Here is a 20,002-nt window from a genome sequence, read left to right on the forward strand (position 1 = left end):
CTTTGTTGGCAAAGGAATGTGTCTGCTTTTTAATGTGCTGTCTAGGTTGGTCATAACTTTTCTTCCAAGGAGTAAGCGTCTTTTAATTTCATGGCTGCAGTCACCATCTGCAGTGATTTTGGAGCCCCCCAAAATGAAGTCTGCCGCTGTTTCCACTGTTTCTCCATCTATTTTCCTTGAAGTGATGGGACTGGATGCCATGATCTTTGTTTTCTGAATGTTGAGCTTTAAGCCAACTTTTTAACTCCTCTTTCACTTTCATCAAGAGGCTCTTTAGTTCTTCTTCATTTTCTACCATAAGGGTGGTGTCATCTACATGTCTGAGATTATTGATATTTCTCCCGGCAATCTTGAGTCCAGCTTATGCTTCTTCCAGCCCAGCGTTTCTCATGATGTACTCTGCATATAAGTTAAATAAGCAAGGTGACAATATACAGCCTTGATGTACTCCTTTTCCTATTTGGAACCAGTCTGTTGTTCCATGTCCGGTTCTAACTGTTGCCTCCTGACATGCATGCAGATTTCTCAAGAGGCAGGTCAGATGGTCTGGTATTCCCATCTCTTTCAGAATTTTCCACAGTTTCTTGTGATCCACACAGTCAAAGGCTTTGGCATAGTCAATAAAGCAGAAATAGATGTTTTTCTGGAACTTTCTTGCTTTTTCAGTGATCCAGTGGACGTTGGCAATTTGATCTCTGGTTCCTCTGCCTTTTCTAAAACCAGCTTGAACATCTGGAAGTTCACAGTTCACGTATTATTGAAGCCTGGCTCGGAGAATTTTGAGCATCCTTTTGCTAGCATGTGAGATGAGTGCAATTGTGCAGTAGTTTGAGCATTCTTTGGCATTGCCTTTCTTAGGGATTGGAATGAAAACTGACCTTTTCCAGTCCTGTGGCCACTGCTGAGTTTTGCAAATTTGCTGGCATATTGAATGCAGCACTTTCACAACATCATCTTTTAGGATTTGAAATAGCTCAACTGGAATTCCATCACCTCCACTAGCTTTGATCATAGTGATGCTCCCTAAGGTCCGCTGGACTTCACATTCCAGGATGTCTGGCTCTAGGTGAGTGATCACACCATCGTGATTATCTGGGTCATAAATATCTTTTTTGTATGATTCTTCTGTGTATTCTTGCCCCCTCTTCTTAATATCTTCTGCTTCTGTTATGTCCATATCATTTCTGTCCTTTATTGTGCCCATCTTTGCATGAAATGTTCCCTTGGTATCTCTAATTTTCTTGAAGAAATCTCTAGTTTTTCCCATTCTATTATTTTCCTCTATTTCTTTGCATTGATCACTGACAAAGGCTTTCTTATCTCTCCTTGCTATTCTTTGGAACTCTGCATTCAAATGCATATATCTTTCTTTTTCTCCTTTTCTTTTTGCTTTTATTTATGAAACAAGCACCTGAAATTGGTCTTGGTAAGACCAGGCATGACCTGGAGTCACATTTTGCTCAGGAGGTTCGACACTTTAATTGGAAGAGTTCTGGAGCTCTGGACACTACTGTGCGTGTGGTCACGGTCACCTTTGCATCTTGAACACACTGCGCATATTCTCTGCATTTGGAAACTAGAGGAACAAAGATGAGTAAGCGTTGGTCTTAACCTCACAAAGCTCAATCCTGGTGGCAAAGTCGGGAGGGAAGCAGAGAATTGCAATCAATGTGGAAGCCTTGGAATGAGGACTTCCTGATGTTAGAGATTTGTTTTTAATATTTAAACCCCCCTCTCCATAAATCAGGGCTTCCCTGGGAGCTCAGCTGGTAAAAATCCACCTGCCATGCAAGAGACCCCTGTTCAATTCCTGGGTCAGGAAGATCCAGTGGAGAAGGGATAGGCTACCCACTCCAGTATCCTTGGGCTTCCCTGGTGGCTCAGATGGTAAAGAATCTGCCTGCAGTGTGGGAGACCTGGGTTTAGTCCCTGGGTTAGAAGATTCCCTGGAGAAGGGAAAGGGTAACCACTCCAGTTTTCTGGCCTGGAGAATTCCATGGACTGTATAGTCCATTGGTCGCAAAGAGTCAGACACGACTGAGCAACTTTCACTAAACTCCATAAGTCACACTTGACGATATTTAAATACTTTCTTGCTGCCCATTTGATAGGGGGATGGTTTCCCTTTAGAGTGTGTGAGCTGCATCCTACCTGTTGCCATGGATGGCTTCCACACCTGGGGCATCGCATCCCTCCTTCTTTCCTCTTTTCTTTTTCCTACTTCCTCCATTGTCCATGCCCCTTCCTTCCTTTACTTACATTCATAACAACCTTTACTTTGAGGATGTGCCTTCATGAAATCACTCCATGAAATGTTTGCTTTGGGGGCACCCATTCAATTAATTTGTTAGAGTGGGGTTTGCTGAGCCCACATATCATGGCACAGGCTGCTTTCAAGGAAAAGGAACCTTTCTGTGCAGTTGATCCATCAATACCCAGAAGCATGGTGATTAATGTCCCCACTTCCTGTCTTCTAATCAAGATTATGGAACAGCTGTTCTCAATCTTGTTGAGGTCACTGACCCTCTGGTTAAAGGTGCCCACTCATTAGAGGTGAAACCAGGTGCCTGGGGACAGCAGGGGCTGGCTGGTCAAAGGATACATGGGCTATAATTTTATAGGAATTATATCATTATAATTTTTCTTTCATAAAAGCTGTGAAAAGGAGATCTTACAAGATGGAAATATTTATTATCTGTGGGTGGTGAGAATATAAATGTTATTATTAGTGGTTGTTTTTTTTTTCTTGCCTCATCTGAATCTTCTGAGTTTCTCAAAAAAAAATGAAAAAAAAAGTAATAAGAAGAGTTGCTGTAATGAAGTCAAGGTCAGGGTTTAGCAGACTATTTCTGTAGAGGCCCAGATAGTAAATCTCTTAGACCTTGTGGGCCTAGAGGTAAAATTGGAAAGAATACATAGGTGCTTATATAAACCAAAATGTAAGCTACTTAAAAATGTAAGAGGCATTCTTCATTCACAGCTCTTATGAGCTGATAGACAATTAGCTGTGGTTTCCTAACCCCTGGTATAGGTACTTAAGATCACTCTCCACTGATACTTATACTTAAGAATAATAGTTACAGAGCCATCAGTTATTTCAAAAGATTATGCCACTTAGCATTTTCCACATTTCTTCTTGTCTACCCACAAGTGAGAGACTAAAATCTAAGGGAGGAGATTTTCTTTCTTTGTTTTCTGTTGATTGTGTTCTGGGTCTTTTAATAGCACACTCTATCTCTGATGGGTGTTATCAGCTTCTCACTTCCAGATTGCCTCCAAGTTGTCATATGTAAGTGAAAAGTGTTAGTTGCTCCATGGTGTCTGATTCTTTGCAACCCCATGGACTGTAGCCCTCCAGGCTCCTCTGTCCATGGGATTCTCCAGGCAAGAATACCGGAGTGGGTTGCCATTCCCTTCTCCAAGGGATCTTCCCTACCCAAGGATTGAACCCAAGTCTCCTGCTTTGCAGGCAGATTCTTTACCATCTGAGCCACCAAGGCCTAAGGTTACCCAGAGCCCCACCCCCTTCTCTGTGCCAGGCATTGCTCTGGGTCCACGTCTTGGTCTTATTGAATATTTGATTCTTGAGAAAGCAATTTCACATGCTGTGGAAAGGATGTCAGAATATCTCTGACAAAACAGCCCTCTGTTGGGATCCTACTGAGCCCCACCCTACCAAAGAAAGTCCTGAGACCTCTTGTATTATCTTCAGGGAGCTTCCAAAATCCAACTTACATCGTGTCTAAAAGCAGATTACTGGTCATCCCCAGAGACTTTAGAGTTACAGGTCTAAAAAGGATAGGATTGTATTTATTCCTTTTGGCTGTATGTACTCAGAAACCCCAACTTGCCCAGCTCAGAGAATAAGGAAGTTTATGATCTTGTGTGGTTCAGGCTCTCAGACAAGTCTAACTTGGGGACAGGATCTTGCTGTGATTGTGCCGCCTCCGCGCCGCCGACTGACTCCCCGCAGTTGGCCCTTTCCCTAGTTTGTACCTTCTCAGATGGTTGCTGTAGTTCTGAGCATTACATTCAGACTTGGCAACTCCCAGGAGGCAGGAAAGGGGACTTATTAAAAAAAAAAAAGAAACACCGCCTTTCCTGGGAAGGACCCCCAGCAGACATCCTCCCACAGACTTGGACCCCAGGCCCTTTCCCAGCCCCCCGGGGGGCCCTGGGAAGAGAACTGCCTCCTCCTTGGCTCTGGGAATGCAGCCCATGACCCGCCACGGCAAAACCAGGATCCTTGTAGCAAAGGGGAAAAGGAAGGGCATGACTACCGGGAGGCAACCAGCACTGTCTCCCACGGCAAGGAAGGAGGAACCGCATTCACGCTTTCTTTCAAAAACAGGACTAAGGAACTTCCCTGGTAGTCCCATGACCAAGACACCTCACTCCCAAGGTAGAGGGCCCAGGTTCGATCCCTGCTCAGGGAACTAGATCCCACATGCTGCAACTAAAACCTGGTGCAGCCAAATAAAAATAAATTAAAAAAAAAAAAAACAACACCCAGGGCTGAAAAGTGCTGTGTCCCCAGGGTGTGTAGTGAGCCTGCGCTGGGGGGTCAGACACATCATCTCTGAAGCTCACAACAATTCCATGAGGAGTCTGTTACCATCCCCTCCTTTAAACTGAGGAAACAAGTGTTCAGGACAGTAAAGGAGCTCATGTGGCGTCTAAGACTCAGGATTGTACTTAATCCACCGTCTCTGCCCTCCACCCTCATTTTGTAACATCAGGCCTCCTTTTGTAAGGAACCTGGCAACTCCTTTGTAACAGCAGAAAGTACTGGCACTCAACTTTTCCTTCAATAATATTGGCAAAGGGGAGGTTTGTCTCCTCCAGGACACCTCCTAAAACGCAGCTTGTGAACTGCCACAAATTTCCATGTATCCACTCGCTGTCTTAACTCTCCATCCATCCATCCCCAACAGTCATTGATAGAGCAGCAGCCCTGTTATCTTCTTTCCGGGGATGGATGTTTATTCAGACTTGGCTCCTGTCCTCACAGGCCATCAGGGGCCACCAGCGGGAGAGCAAGAAACCGCAGGCCAAAAGCAGAGGAATGTGCCAGGAAGGGGAGGGAGGAGAGACTGCTCCGTCCAGGAGGAAGTTTTCCACCAGGAGAGGAAAGGCAGGGTCCTGACGGGTGAGTGCGAGGTCGTCAGGTGCCTGTGGGCAGGAAGAGGGCTCTTGAGAGACTGGGAGAGCGCAGGCTGAGGCTGGAGCCACAGCACAGCTGGCAGGTACCGGGCAGGCACTGAAGCTCCTCGGTGACCAGGGGAGGGCTCAGGTGTGGACGACGTGAAACAGGAGCCAGATCCAGCCCCAGGGTGATGGAGAAGCACGGGAAGATTTTACGTGGAGAAGTGGCACAATCAGGTTTTGCATTTTAGAAAGACAGCCTTGCCCTGTCTGTCCTGGATGCATTTTCCCTTCCTTCTTTCCCTGATTTTGTTCCGGGCCCCATATGACAGGCTGAAAACACTCCTTTCCAGATGGAGAGTGTAGCCACATGTCCCAGTCCTGAAATTCAGCAAGTGGCACTTCTTGGAAAGCTTTTCGTTGGCTCTTCCCTCTTCTTCCTGCCTGGAACTTGGACGTAATGTCTGGAAGCCCTGCAGCCATCTTGCAGTCTAGACAAAGCCACAAGCTGAGGTTGGAGTAGAACAAAAGGAGCCTGGATTCTTGGTGAAAATTGTTGAGCAGCTGCATCCATCCTGACTGCCCTCCTTCTTTCTCAGTATGGGATGGACAGAGGTAAATACAAACACATGCTTTGCTGGTTTAAGCCACTGACAGCTGAATGTTATCCTGACACACTTGGGTCAGAGAAGAGGGTCGAGCAGGCAGCCGTAAAAACCGTCCTGAGGATGGAGAGCAGAAAGGACTGTGAGCAGGTTCAGGCAGAAAACCCCGTGGCGTGCAGGAGATGCACAGCCCACGGCCCTGAAGCGGGTGGCTGTATCCTGGCCCAGGGAAGCCCACGGGGAGGAGCAGGCATGGGGTGGGAGGAGTGAGCTTGCAGTGCCTGCAGGGACTCCAGGAACAGAGGTCCTCTGAGCAGTGGGAGAGCTGAGTCTGAGCCGGGAAATGATATCGGTTGTCAGCAGGTGGGGTGGCAGAGGCTGCGACAGGCTGTGGTTGTCCAGCGAGCAGAGAAGGGCATGGGCAGAGCCCGGGGAAGGCTGCCATCTAAAGGGCTCATGGAAAAGCACGTGACTTAGGCAAATTCCATGTTGTTTAGGGCAGCTCTGCCTGATTGGATTCTTTCCTTTCCTGGTTATTAAAATGGAAACTGACTCTCCCAAGGTCCCCACATTGCAATGGTACAGCATTCCCCTTCTGGGCCCACCTGGTCCGACCTAGAGCCCTTTCAGTTCCGTTCAGTTGCTCAACGTGTCTGACTTTTTGCCACCGCATGAGCTGCAGCATGCCAGGCTTCCCTGTCCATCACCAATTCCTGGAGTTTGCTCAAACTCATGTCCACTGAGTCGCTGATGCCATCCAACCATCTCATTCTCTGTCATCACCTTCTCCTCCTGCCTTCAATCTTCCCCAGCATCAGGGACTTTTCTAATGAGTCAGTTTTTCACATCAGGTGACCAAAGTGCTAGAGCTTCAGCTTCAGTCCTTCCAGTGAACATTCAGGACTGTTCTCCTCTAGGATTGACTGGTTGGATCTCCTTGCAGTCCAAGGAACTCTCAAGAGTCTTCTCCAACACCACCATTCAAAAGCATCAATTCTCTAGCACTCAACTTTCTTTGTAGTCCAACTCTCACATCCATACATGACTACTGGAAAAACCATAGCTTTGACTTCTATCCCAGTAAATTTCATCTCCAGCAGTCTGCATAACATCTCGCTCCCGTGGCTTGCTGCCACCTCCATCTACCTCCCTCAAGTATTTTTGGACAGATTTCCAATCTGATACATGAACATGCCGTCAGTCAAAACAGTCTTTTTAATGAGCCTCTTGTCCTGACAGCTGTGTTTAAGATAGGGCATAGAAACCGGGTAATGGAAATCTAGAAAATTGTCCATTCTGGATTGAAACCTGACTCTGTGCCCCCATGGTTCCAGCTCACACACAGGCCTGCTGTCTTCTTTTAAAAATAAAGAGGAAATTATGAATAGTGAGAAAGATGTAATTTGTGCAAATGAAAAAAAAAAAAAACTTCTGATGGAATACTTGGAGGAGATGAGAAGAAGGTATAATTACTGAGCATGGCCTGAGTACATCACGTGCAGCTTCCTGCTGTGTGATCCTGGGCACAGCTCTGAACCGGGAGTGGTTGATATTAGTCCTGCCTTCCCGATGGGGGGAAGCCAAGGCTCAGAGCAGGGCGTGCACATGTTACACTCACACAGCTCGGCAGTGGCAGGCTGAGGTTAAAGCCAGCATCCCCCGAGTCCCTACCCCAGGCTGCCACTGCTTTTCTGGCAACCAAATATGAAAATTAATAAAACATTAATAAAATACAACCCTCCTCCAATGAACTTATGGTTTCCAGGACAAGGAGAAGGATGGGGGCGAAGGAATAGTAAGGGAGTTTGGAATGGACATGTACACACGGCTGTGTTTAAAATGGATAGCCAACAAGGACCTACTGTATAGCACAGGGAACTCTGCTCAAAGTTATGTGGCAGCCTGGATTAACATTGTTAATCGCTTATACTCCAATACAAAATAAAAAAGTTAAAAAAAAATACAGCCCTCCCCTCTGAACAGGTGGAGGCCCCTCTCCAACACCTCCCTTATGGGCGTGATGACTGACCAGCAAATCTCTCTCCAGCCCGTCTTCTTGGGAACTTTTTCAGCAAAACCACTCCCATCCTGATTGAGCTGGAAACACACAGCCCCTCCGTGTTCTCTGAGCCATTTCTCTGCCACTGAGAATTGTGGCTTCATCCCCCAGCCCTCCCACCATCTTGTAATTTCAACTGGAGGAGCCTTGGGGAGGGAAGAGTGTCATTTTTGTTGATAATTATTTAGGGGAAGTAGAATGTAATTTACATGGCAATTTTTTTTAATTTTAGGAGATGAACCTGGGGTGGGGGTGGAATCTAAAACAGAAGAAATCTCTTCACCTAATGCCAGCTCATACTCTACAGAGAAAAGAAATCCCTTGGCCTTGGGTGAAGGTTATTTCAATAGCTGAGCCATTACATTTGACCCAAGCTAAACAAAAAGAGTCCCAGGAGGAGGCTATGAATCCTCAAGACAAAACAGATGCTTCCTGGCACGTGGACCAGACATCTGAGCAAGTGCCTGAAGTGACCAGATGTTGTTTGCATGTTCCATAGCACTCACAAAAAAAAGGGAGGCGTGAACCCAGGTTTCCAGCGGTGGCCCAGCACCTGATCCCCTGGCAGTGAAGTCATCCTCACCCAGCCTTCTGTGGTGGCTCATGCCCTTCAGAAAATTGGGGTTCAACTTCCGGAGGAGATAATTCTCCCATCCCCATCCCTGGTTGACTCAGACAGAAGCAGGACTACTTGGGAGCTTTTTTTTTTTATTTAATATAATTTCTAAAAACATTTGCTTTCTTTCTTAAAAAAACAAAAACAAAACTATTGGAGGATATTTGCTTCACAGTATTATGCTGCTTTCTGCCACACATCAACATGAGTCAGCCACAGATCCACATATGTCCCCTCCCTCCTGAATCTCCTTCCCGTCTCCCACCCCATCCGACCCCTCTAGGTATCATCCCAGAGCACCAGGTTGAGCTGGCTTGCGAGCATTTTAAACTGACAGAGTCTCTTGTGCTGATGAGCCTGCAGCCAACACGAATGGATGGCCCCTCCCCGGAGAGCTGGCCGTAGGGGCCGGGTGGGTAGATGCCTGCTCCCTGCAGGGTTGCTGCCCCGGCACCTCCTGAGACTCTCAAGCCACACCAAGTGTCCCCAAGTACCTGAGCATTCCCTGGAGGGCCGAAAGTCTCTGAAGGTCCTCACGTCCCAATTTAAAACATAGAACGATCGTCTGACAGTCTAGATTTTACACACTGGAAATACAGTTTTCAGGATTTTATAATGTGGCAGCTCTGAGATAGAGCTATATGTCGTGAGGGGAAACAATAAGAGAGAGATTGCTGAGTGAATGAAAGCAAGTTGCAAATCCATAGATGGCATATCTCATTTTTATGAAATTAACGTGTATTTGTGTATGTGTTTATTTCAGTACCCGTATATCTGAGATCTGTTTTATTAGTAGAGACATTTAAATTATCGGAATAACACAGAACTCCTAAAATGAGAAGACAGACTTTGAGAGATTCCCCCCCTTTTTTTTTAATGCCTTGTATTTTTATAGTATTTGATTTCACCTTTAGCAAGCATGCATTGCTTTTTAAAGAAAGCCTTTTTATTTTCAAGCTTACAGAAAAGTTGCAAGTAAAAAAGAAATTCCTATATACCTTTTACCCAGCTTTATCTGGCATTTTATCCTCAATTGCTTAATTGTTTTATAATTTGCAATACATATTGCAAGTATATTTTTCTGATCTATTTGAGGGTATATTGCTTGCATCATATGTGTTTTATTTTCCCTTTCTTACACTAAATGTAGGCTCCTATATATAATTTTTTGCATATGACATTTTTCTTTGCAGTTATTCCATATCAGTTCATGGAGATCTTCCTCGGGTGTTTTTTTCTTTTTTTTAACAGCTGTGAGTTTACCATAGTTTATTCAGCTGCTCGCCTCAGGCATGCATTACTTTTGAAAGCAGAAAAACAAAGATGAATAGTGCAATGGAAAATTTAAATCCACTGAAGAGAGCAAGCTAAGGTTCTGATAGAAAGTCTGTGTTTTTAAAATGGGTAGAGCCGTGGGAGAAGTCAGGTGGCTGGTGAGCCCTTGAGCCTCACACATTGAGCAGTAGAGGCGGGGTCCAGCCCAGGTGGATCGGGGTCTCTTCTCTGGAGGCAGAGCCTGAGACGACCTATGAGTGAACGGGAAGTAACAATGGGTCAGGGCAGGTGACAGAGTCGACAAGAAGGGTGTGTACTCGGCTGAGTCAGACTTCAGCCTGATCCAGCAGGAGCTCCAGAGCAGCAGTCACACAAGAGGGGTTCCCACCTTGACGGGGGCGGGGGGGGCGGGTCTCCCATCCCCCATATACAGTAATATACTTTGAGAATGTTGAAGAGTGTAATGAGGCTTGTTTCTGATGCCTGGCCCGTAGTAAGTAGATCTTCAACAAATGTTAGCTTTTACTATTATGGTCGTTATGGGCTTCCCAGGTGGTGCCAGTGGTAAAGAACACACCTGCCAATGCAGGAGATTTAAGAGACCAGGGTTCTATCCCTGGCATGGGAAGATCCCCTAGAGAAGGAAATGGCAAGCTAGTCAATCTTCAAGGAAGTCAACCCTGAACATTCGCTGGAAGGACTGATGCTAAAGCTGAAGCTCTAATACTTTGGCCACCTGATGCAAAGAGCCAGCTCATTGGAAAAGAACTTGATGCTGGGAAAGATTGCGGGCAGGAGGAGAAGGGACAACAGAGGGTGAGATGGTTGCATAGCATCCCTGGCTCAGTGGACATGAGGTTGAGCAAGTTCTGGGAGATGGTGATGGACAGGGAAGCCTGGCGTGCTGCAATCCATGGGGTCGCAAAGCGTCAGACACAACTAAGCCTCTGAACAACAACCACCACCATCATGACCAGCCTTCAAGTCCCAGGTCAGGCACAACCAAAGAACTGGAAGAAGTTGAGGATGTGCTTAGGTCAAAGCCACCCCCTCCAGGAAGCCTTCTTACTATGCCCCAGCACCACCCATGATCCGTGCACTTTGTACCTCCAGGGTGGTAGACAGAGCAGCTACTTCTGAGGCAGTCTGATCCAGGCACAAATTCTAGCTGTGTGACCCTGGGCAAGTTCCTTAACCTCTCTGTGCCTGATCCCATCATCTGTTAAAAGGGGACATTATCTTCCTCGAGGGGGTCCTTATGAAGCTTAACTGAGATGGTGCACGTGCAGAGTGCTCAGCTCAGAGCAGATGCTCAGTAAATAAAACAGCTAAACTGTGTTATTTTCACTTTCTGCATTTTATTATGAAAGCACTTTACATAGTCTCTACCCAGCTGTAGACTTTAAGCTCTTGATTGCTAGAAACGGTTGATCTGGGTGCCCCTCTAGGCTCCACCAACACCTGGCTTCGAGAGGGAGCTCTGCAAATGTTCATTGCCTTGAATCGCCTGAAGAAACAGCATCCTACCTCACCCGGAGAACCAGGAGCAGGCCGTTTCCTTTCTCCACGGTCCCTAGCAGACTTGGGTTGCAGATACTTGGGCATCTGAAAAGATACCTGCCAGTGAGATTCTGAGAGCTATTGTACTGGAATCTAGAACTCCCAAATTGGCAACTCAATATCATAATTTAATATGAAGTATGTCGTGCTGGGACTTCCCTGATTCTTCAGACGGTAAAGAATCTGCCCACAGTGTGGGAGACCCAGCTTCAATTCCTGGTTGGAAAGATTCGCTGTAGAAGAGAATGGCAACCCACTCTGGTATTCTTGTATTCTGATACTCCCCTGATGCTATCTCAGCCATCCCAGGCCACTGGCTTCCTGCAGGGCAGGGATCATCATCTCCAGGCTTGCATCTGAGCTGCCTGCTGAGAAATTGCTTACCTGCAAGAGGGATTATTTATACCTGCTTTCTGTATGTTTGGGCTTCCCTTGTGGCTCAGCTAGTAAAAAATCTGTCAGCAATGCGGGAGACCTGGGTTTGATCCCTGGGTTGGGAAGATCCCCTGGAGAAGGGAAAGGCTACCCGCTCCAGTATTCTGGCCTGGAGAATTCCATGGGCTGCATAGTCCGTGGTGTCACACAGTCGAACACGACTGAGCGACTTTTATTTCACTTCACTTCTGTGTGTTCAAACCAACCTTCCTTTATTTCTCTTGCCCTTTTCTTTTTTTATGAGGCCCATTTTTTCCCCCTTACCACTGAGACAGAATAAATTGAGTGTGACTAATGATTTGTGACACCATTTTCACTGTGACAGCTGGCAACGTAAAGATGCACAGCATTTTCATAAACGTACTCAGGCAGGATAAAAGTAAAAAGTGCCCAAGGAGAATCTGTTTACACTCTGCAAGCCTAAGTAACACCGAAGGCATTAAGGAAGTCAGTTTTTAATACCAAAATTGTTACCAGGGTGCATCCCTGATTTCCTGATTGATTCAAGGCAAGTTTCTGATATTAATGAGAATATTAAATTATATGGAGGTTGCCTCCTAATCCTCTGATTGATTTGAAATGAACTTGAATCAGGGCAGCTTAAAAATAGCCTTTATAGCATCTTTATGACTTGATAGCATGGAGAAATAAATACGAAGCTAATGCCACGGAAGGCTTCCTCCTGATGTAGGGGCTGTCTCGGCCAAGAATTCTTCCTCTGGTGGTAATTTAAGAAGATGCTTGTCATCTCCTTACAGCAGTTCATAATTCAAAAACAATCTATACATAATACTCAATTAAGGAACCACAGAGCCATGTCGGCCACAGATGACTGATGAATGGGCCGAATGGAAATTCTGCCCAACTCTAGAAAACACCGCTAAAATCAATCCCCTTGTCAGGGAAACCATGATTTATTAACACATTCCTTAACCTGCATCGAGTTGTGAATCAATGCGTCCCCATAAAAAGCTAATACCAAACCAGGATGGCTCAGACTTCATACAGGTCCTGGTGGCAGAAGTAACTCAGACAAGCCTGCATGTTACCGGGCCAAGCTGGTTGTGTCTGTATCCCCCTCCAGGAGGTGCCTCTCGAGGGAGATGGGGAACACCCATTGTTTACTGAGTGCTCCATGGACAGAGGAGCCTGGTGGGCTACAGTCCATGGGGTCACAAAAGGGTCAGCTTCTATGCCCTTATCCAAACCTCTCTGTCACTGATGAGACAAGTGTCATTATTCTCTTACAGGTGAGGAAGTCAAGGTTCACCAAGATCAGTAAGTGGCCCAAGATCCCCAAGGACAGAACCCAAGTCTGCAGGCTTGGGCTCTGGCATCTGAGTATCTGGGTTCTGATCCTGGCTGCCCTATTTTCTAACCCAGTCCCTTTGCCTTAGTTCCTTAACTTCTCCGTGCCTCAGTCTTCTCATCTGTAAAATGGGAATGACTTCTGTGCCCCCCACCCCCCAGGACAGAGGTCTATTGGGAGGATTCAGCGAGATGGTAGGTGAAAAGTCCTTCAAGTCCTGCCCTGCTTCCAGGCTTCTCTCCACCCACTCTGCCTCAGTGTCTGCCCTTACTTGGGACAGGACTGGGAGGCATGAGGGGGTTCAAAACTCCTGGACTTCCCAGGAGGTGGGAAAGAGACCCAGAAACTTCCAGGGTACCATCCCAAAAAGAGGCTCCCGCTCTTCCCACCTGAGTCTCATCTCTGGGCTAACCGGGAATGTCGCAGAGCCTTGAAATCCACACCAGTACCCAGGAGAGTGGAGAGTCAATCGTGTGTCCGTACTTTGAGACAGACTTTAGCCTCTTGCCTGACATCCCTTTGTAATTTATAAAATGGTCATTGCCTCAGTGCCTTTTCAGGATGCAAATACTGAGTTCTTTATTGTAATGGAATGAGATCTCTTTTTAAACGAGAAGGGTCTGAACACAATCCCTCTGCTTGCTAACAGTCCCTTGCAAAATCTCTATTTCTGGTCCCCTTTGGCATCTTTGCTCACCTAAAAACCCTCATTTGGTCACATTTTCTGTGACTCGGGACATTAACAATAAACGACTAGCACTCAGGGGCCTGGGGTGGAGAATGGATGGGATTTGCTGGTGGTGGAGAAACCCAGCTGTCCACAGCCCGCCGATACCCATTCTGAAAGCTCTGCTGGTCACTTGCACAGTCTCTGTTAATGCTCCTGTCTCTGCAAATGCCAATAAGTACAGCGTGAAATTTAAACATAAGTGAGTTTTTACAGCTAATTATGGCTAATGCGAGCTACTTTCAAAATTGCCAAGCATTCCTTCTAGAATAGTACAGTTTGCAACTATGAATTAGGCATTAAGAGCCAAATTTCATAAACATAATTTAGCAGACAACAAAATAATACTACTAAGTGCTTTCCGACTGGCGATTAGGAGCTCCCCAAGGTGGGTCTAATTGCACATGCTCCCACTGGGACTTCCAACAGCACAGACCATAAGGCTCAGAAAGCCCAGGAGGGCAGTGGAGCAGGCAGACATTTTCACAGCCCTCCAGCCTGCATGGTCAGGAGCTGTTCACGTGCTCAGTGATACGGTTCCAGCTGCAGCTTTTAGCCACACGGCTCCATCCCTCCTGTCCTCCTTTCCTGGTCCATGTCACCTCGATGTTGGCTTGGGATCGCCAGGTCAGTTCATGATCACTGCAAACGTTACAGTAATGAGAACATAAAAAGTGATGCCTCCTCCCTCGCTAACCCCACCCCCCCCCCCCCCCCACTAGCCTGGCTGTGAAATCACCCATGGGAGTTTAGTGTCTCTTTGTCCCCCATTCAGCTGGGGATACAAACACACGCACACACATGCTCTCATAAAGATGTTGTCTTTTTCTTTTTTAGTTGGAGAGTAATTGCTTTACAGTGTTGTGTTGGTTTCTGCTATACAACAACGGGAGTCAGCCGTGTGTGTGTGTGTGTGTGTGTGTGTATATACATATATACAGAACCCTCTCTCTTGAGCCCCCCTCCCACCCTTCTAGGTCATCACAGAGCACCAGGTTGAGCTCCCTGTGTTGAACACCAGGAAGAGCTCCCTAGCAACTTCCCACTAGGTATCTGTTTTACATGTGGACGTTACCTTTATTTTACAAAAACAAGACCACACAACTTTTTTTTACATCTTGCTGTTCATACTTAATAATATATTTGGTGCCTTTCAACACTGGTGTATGTAAATCTACCTTTTTTTTTTTTTTTAAGAAAAATACATGCACTATAATTTATCCAGTCTCCTGTAAATGAATATTATAAATAATGCCTCTGTGCATACTCTGTATTTATGACCACAGACACAACACATCTACACCTATGGGTTCTTCTCTGGTATTTCCAAAGGATATGTTTATGTGAAAATGTTGGCATTGGTCTAGGGGAATGCACAACAAAATGTGAGAACCCAGTTGCATGTATTTACCCTCTGAAATGAGTTGTATCCATTTGCATCTTAACAGTCAGTGGAAATAGCTGTCTCCCCACCCTTGGCTGTTTTAAGTAGGGAAACCTGGGTCACCTTTCTTTCCATCCCTAGCTGCGGGCCCAGGCCGGCAGACAGCCCCACCTATGCCCAGGTGGGTCTCAGTTCCTACTGCAGGAGAATGGCTGTAGTCTGCAGGGCTCTGTTCAGTTTCCCAGACCTCTACTAATGAGCGGGGCTCAACATTTGGATCATGTTATAGTCATGCTTTCCAGAATCATTGTCAAATGCAGAATAATTCTTTCACCATGAGGATCCCTTCTGTAGCCACACCCATACCCAACCCCCCTGCACCCCTGGCCCTAACTCCTAGCAACCATATCTGTAATATTGTCACCTTAAGAATGTAATGGAAGTGGGGACTTCCCTGATGGTCCGGTGGCTAAGACTCTGCCCTCCCAGTGCAAGGGGCCTGGGTTCAGTCCCTGGTCAGGGAACTAGATCCTGCATGCTGCAGCTAAAGATCCCATGTGCTGCAATGAAGACCCAGCACAGCCAAAGAAAGAAAGAATTAGGTAAATGGAATCATACAATACGGAACCTTTTGAGTTGGCTTTTTTTTAGATCAGTGAAATTTCCTTGATATCCATTCAAGACATTGCATCTCTCAGTAGTTGATTCCTTTTCATTGCTGAGTAGTGTTCCATGGTGTGGATGCCTCTTCCCATGACCATTTCTTAGACTTTCCATGTTTTTGATGACTTTTACAGTTTTGAGAAGTACCAGTCCGGTATTTTATAGAACATCTATTGGCAAATAGAAGGGGGAAAAGTGGAAGCAGTGACAGATTTTCTTTTCTTGGGCTCCAAAATCACTGTGGATGGTGACTGCAGCCATGAAGTTAAAAGGTCTACTGGGATCTATCTGATATTTTTCTCATGCCATAATTATGATCACAGAGGTCAATTACTGTTTTAATCCCAATCATGTTGTTGTTGTTCAGTCGCTAAGTCATGTCCGAATCTTTGCAACCCTGTCTGCATGCCAGGCTTCCCTGTTCTTCACCATCTCCCAGCGTTTGCTCAAATTCATGTCCATTGAGTCGGTGACGCTATCCAACCATCACATCCCCTTCTCCTCCTGCCCTCAATCTTCCCCAGCATCAGGGTCTTTTCCAGTGAGTCAGCTCTTCACATCAGATGGCCAAAGTATTGGAGCTTCAGTATCAGTCCTTCCAATGAATATTCAGGGTTGATTTCCTTTAGGATTGACAGATTTGATCTCCTTGCAGTCCAAGGAACTAAAAAAATTTAGTAAATGTTATTACAAAATTCAGTGGTCTTGATATATTCACAGAACTGTGCCACCATTGCCACTGTCTTAATTCCAGACCATTTTTACCATTCTGCAAGAAACTGTGCTTGTTAGCAGTCATCCCCATTCCTTCTTTCCCCTCTTCCTCCAGCAACGTCTAGTGCGCCTTCTTTCACTATGGATATGCCCATTCTGGACATTTCTTAACTTAGCATAATGTTCTGAGAAGTGGTAGACTCTTAGTCTTTATATATACAAACATGTATCTATTTCAAAGCCCTTAAATTTGAATGATGGTTTAGCTAGGTAAAAAAACTGAGTTCACAGTTACTTGCCCTAAGCATTTTGAAGGTGTTACTCCCTGGTTCTTTTATGATTGAGATGCCTGCTACCTGTCTAACTGTCATTCCTTTGTAATATTTTTGCCATGATATCTTTCGAAAACTTTTCTTTCTGATGCTCCGTAATTTTACCATGACATATGTCGGTATGCATTGATTTTTATTTATCCTACTTAGTCCTGTTTTTTTGAAAACCCATATGTTCCTCCTTTCTGGAAAATCCCCAGCTATTATTCCTGCAAGCTGTTCTCACTCTTATTGCCCCCTTTCTTCGGTTCTCTTCCCTCTTACACATTCACCGATGCTCTTAACCCATCCTTTGGGTTCTTCGAATTGCTCGTTCGTATTGCTTGAGTCTGGGTCTCTGTTGTTCTCTGATTCAGCTCCTCAGTTCTTCCTTTTCACTCACCGATGCCCTGTCTGATTAGTGTCTAGTCTACAACTTATCCAAGTTATTGAGAGTTTTGTTTTAAAACTTTAACTTTTATGCTCACCATTTCTAAATTTTCATTACCAACTATTCTTATTCACTTCATGCCTGTTTTGTTTCATAACATCTTGTTCTTCTTTACAGATATTAGTCCTTTATTGAGAATATTTGAGAGCCAAATATTTATTTTAAATATTTTCCAGACTGTTGATATCATTGGTTTCCCATGACGTGAATTCATGTCCCTGATTGAAGAGTTTGTTACTTAGCATGAGATTTCCGTGGCTGGGAGGATTTTTTATTTCAGGTTCAGTTTGAGTAAGAAGTATTTTGAAGTTCTGTTTTCCCCCTAACTTTTCTCTTGACTAACTTCTCTCTGTCCACTGGTTTTGGTTACTTCCACCCCAAAAGTATCCATCTGGGACCAGGCTTTATAATAGTGCTTTAAAGTCCTGGTCCCACAGTCATCCTGGGGAAACACGTTTTGGTTCCTTGACCTGAGCCCGTGTCTATCTTCCCTCCTTAGGTCCATGGGTTGCAGTCAACCTTCACTCAGTGCTGGGCTGGAGACATCTCCTACCAGCACAGGAAAACCAGTGATTCAATGTTAAGGAGCTATATGAGTTGGTTGGTAAAAGCCATTACTACAATTTAATTATATGAACTCATCATTAAATAAATTATATTAAGAAGCAAAGGTAACACTCAACAAACATTTACCAGTTTCTCTTGTGTGTGTGGTGGTGGAAGGAAGACGTAATTTTATTTCTTTTTTTTTTTTTGCCTATTTTTTATTTCTAAAATTATGAAAGTGTGATAACATATTTACAAGAGACATGGGAAATGCAGGACAAAGTTACACGTAGTTCTGCTATATATTTTGTTGTTCAGTCGCTAAGTCATGTCTGACTCTACAGGTCAAGCCTCTTTTTTTTTTTTTTCAGCACTTGTTAACCACACCAGCTCAGCACTGCCCTGGCCCAGGGCAGCACAGGTTTCCTTCAATCTCCTTCCATAAATGGAGGTATTGAGGCTTCCCTATTTCCGCCAGGAGCCAACCTTTATTTCCTTATCTCAGAGAAAGTGCTTTCAGTCTCGATTATAAGCGCTCAGTTCCCACTCACTACTCTGTCTTTCTGCTTTTTTTCTGGTCACTAGAACTGTTTATTTTGGTTTTGAAGGCTACGTCTGTCTTTTGGTTTCTTTTTTTGTATTTTATCCATCGTGGCTCTTAGTTTGGAGAGGAAGCGGTACATTAAATGTTGACCTTGCTGTGCTGTCTTGATTAGAACTCCATAAACGTTATTTTTCATGGACATGTGCCTTCCGCCTCCTGTGGCTGTTTATATAGGCCTCAGAAGATTTCCTTCATCTCTCTCAAAATCATTCACCTTATCACCCTCTCTTTCCGTGTTCCTTGGGGCTTTCCTGGTGGCTCAGTGGCAAAGAATCCACCTGCCAATGCAGGAGACACAAAAGACACAGGTTCAATCCTTGAGTCGGGAAGATCCCCTGGAGTAGGAAATGGCAATCCACTCCAGTATCCTTGCTGGAAAATTGCATGGACAGAGGGGCCTGGCGGGCTACAGTCCATGGGGTCATAAAGAGTCGAATGTGGCTAAGCACATATACATACTACTTCTGGTTCCCTAGTACTTCCTGTGCGAGTCGTGACAAACTGGTGAATAATGTATTGTGTACTGAGTTATCCTTGGAAAGATTCTAGATGTCACATATGCCACCTTCATATTTATTATATAATGCTGAATAACATCATGTATTTATAACTAATAATGTGCCGCTGTTCACAGAAGAAACCCTTGGAGCCCCCCGGTTATCTCAGTGGAAATCCTTGGCGCCCTAACGTTCTCTCCCTCCCCTGCAGGTATCAAGGCTGTGTTTTCAGGCCACTACCACAGGAATGCTGGGGGCACCTACCGGAACCTCGACATGGTGGTGTCATCCGCCATTGGGTGCCAGCTGGGCAAAGATACCCACGGGCTCCGAGTCGTGGTGGTCACCGCCGAGAAAATCGTCCACCGATACTACAGCCTAGATGAGCTGAATGAGAAGGGAATAGAAGACGATCTGATGGATCTGTTGAAGGAAAACTAATCGCCAATTATGATTGATTTACTTTTCACTTCTACTGTTATTTTGTTAGAAACAGTAGCTGCAAACAACCCCTTATTGAAATTTAAAAAAAAAGTATTCCAGGCAGATTTGTGAATTTATGTCCTTCTGCTTAAATCAGAGAGCTGGGTCCTGCCCTAAATGATACTCAAATGGAACTGCCCTCCCTTTACAAAAGAGAGGAGGGAGAAACCTGGAAATGAAAGAATAAATGATATTGTTAGAATATCCCTGCATAGGTGATTAAATGCATTCTCCTAATGATGTGTTTCTCAACTCTGCTCTTCATTAGATGGTTTTCTGGCAGCCTTTGGTAAATGTCTGCCTGTCAACTTCAGTTGCACCTTGACATCCAAGTGTGATCTCTGATGATCCTTTGAGCAAACTGCATCTGATTATAATACACTGTGGTCAGGACTCCCAAAATGTTAAGCAAAATGAAGGTCATCTCTTTTCCTTCCTAACGAAACAAATCACCATGTCCCATTACTAGAGCTGCAGACTCATCTTAATAAGGAGCTGAGTAGCTGACATTTGCTGTTAAAGTCTGGGACCAGTGATGAAGTTGATACATGTCAAATGTTGAGTTTACCTTCTTGGCAGCTAGAAAAGTCACCTTTGCTCCTAAGTGTGCTCAGTCAC

At 45.1% G+C, this 20,002-nt stretch overlaps 1 protein-coding gene across 1 annotated transcript in view; it reads left to right on the forward strand.

The window, feature by feature from the left end:
* Nucleotides 1–19,516, forward strand: part of CPPED1 (calcineurin like phosphoesterase domain containing 1) — a 130,880-nt gene extending 111,364 nt beyond the window's left edge. Inside the window, exon 4 of the mRNA XM_052635855.1 lies at nucleotides 19,113–19,516. Within this exon, the coding sequence (XP_052491815.1) occupies nucleotides 19,113–19,342 (230 nt within the window). The 3' untranslated portion in view covers nucleotides 19,343–19,516. The remainder of the gene's footprint in view (nucleotides 1–19,112) is intronic.
* Nucleotides 19,517–20,002: the final 486 nt, after the last annotated feature.

The sequence above is a fragment of the Budorcas taxicolor genome, chromosome 2, assembly GCF_023091745.1.
Source record: "Budorcas taxicolor isolate Tak-1 chromosome 2, Takin1.1, whole genome shotgun sequence".
Lineage (NCBI taxonomy): Eukaryota > Metazoa > Chordata > Mammalia > Artiodactyla > Bovidae > Budorcas > Budorcas taxicolor.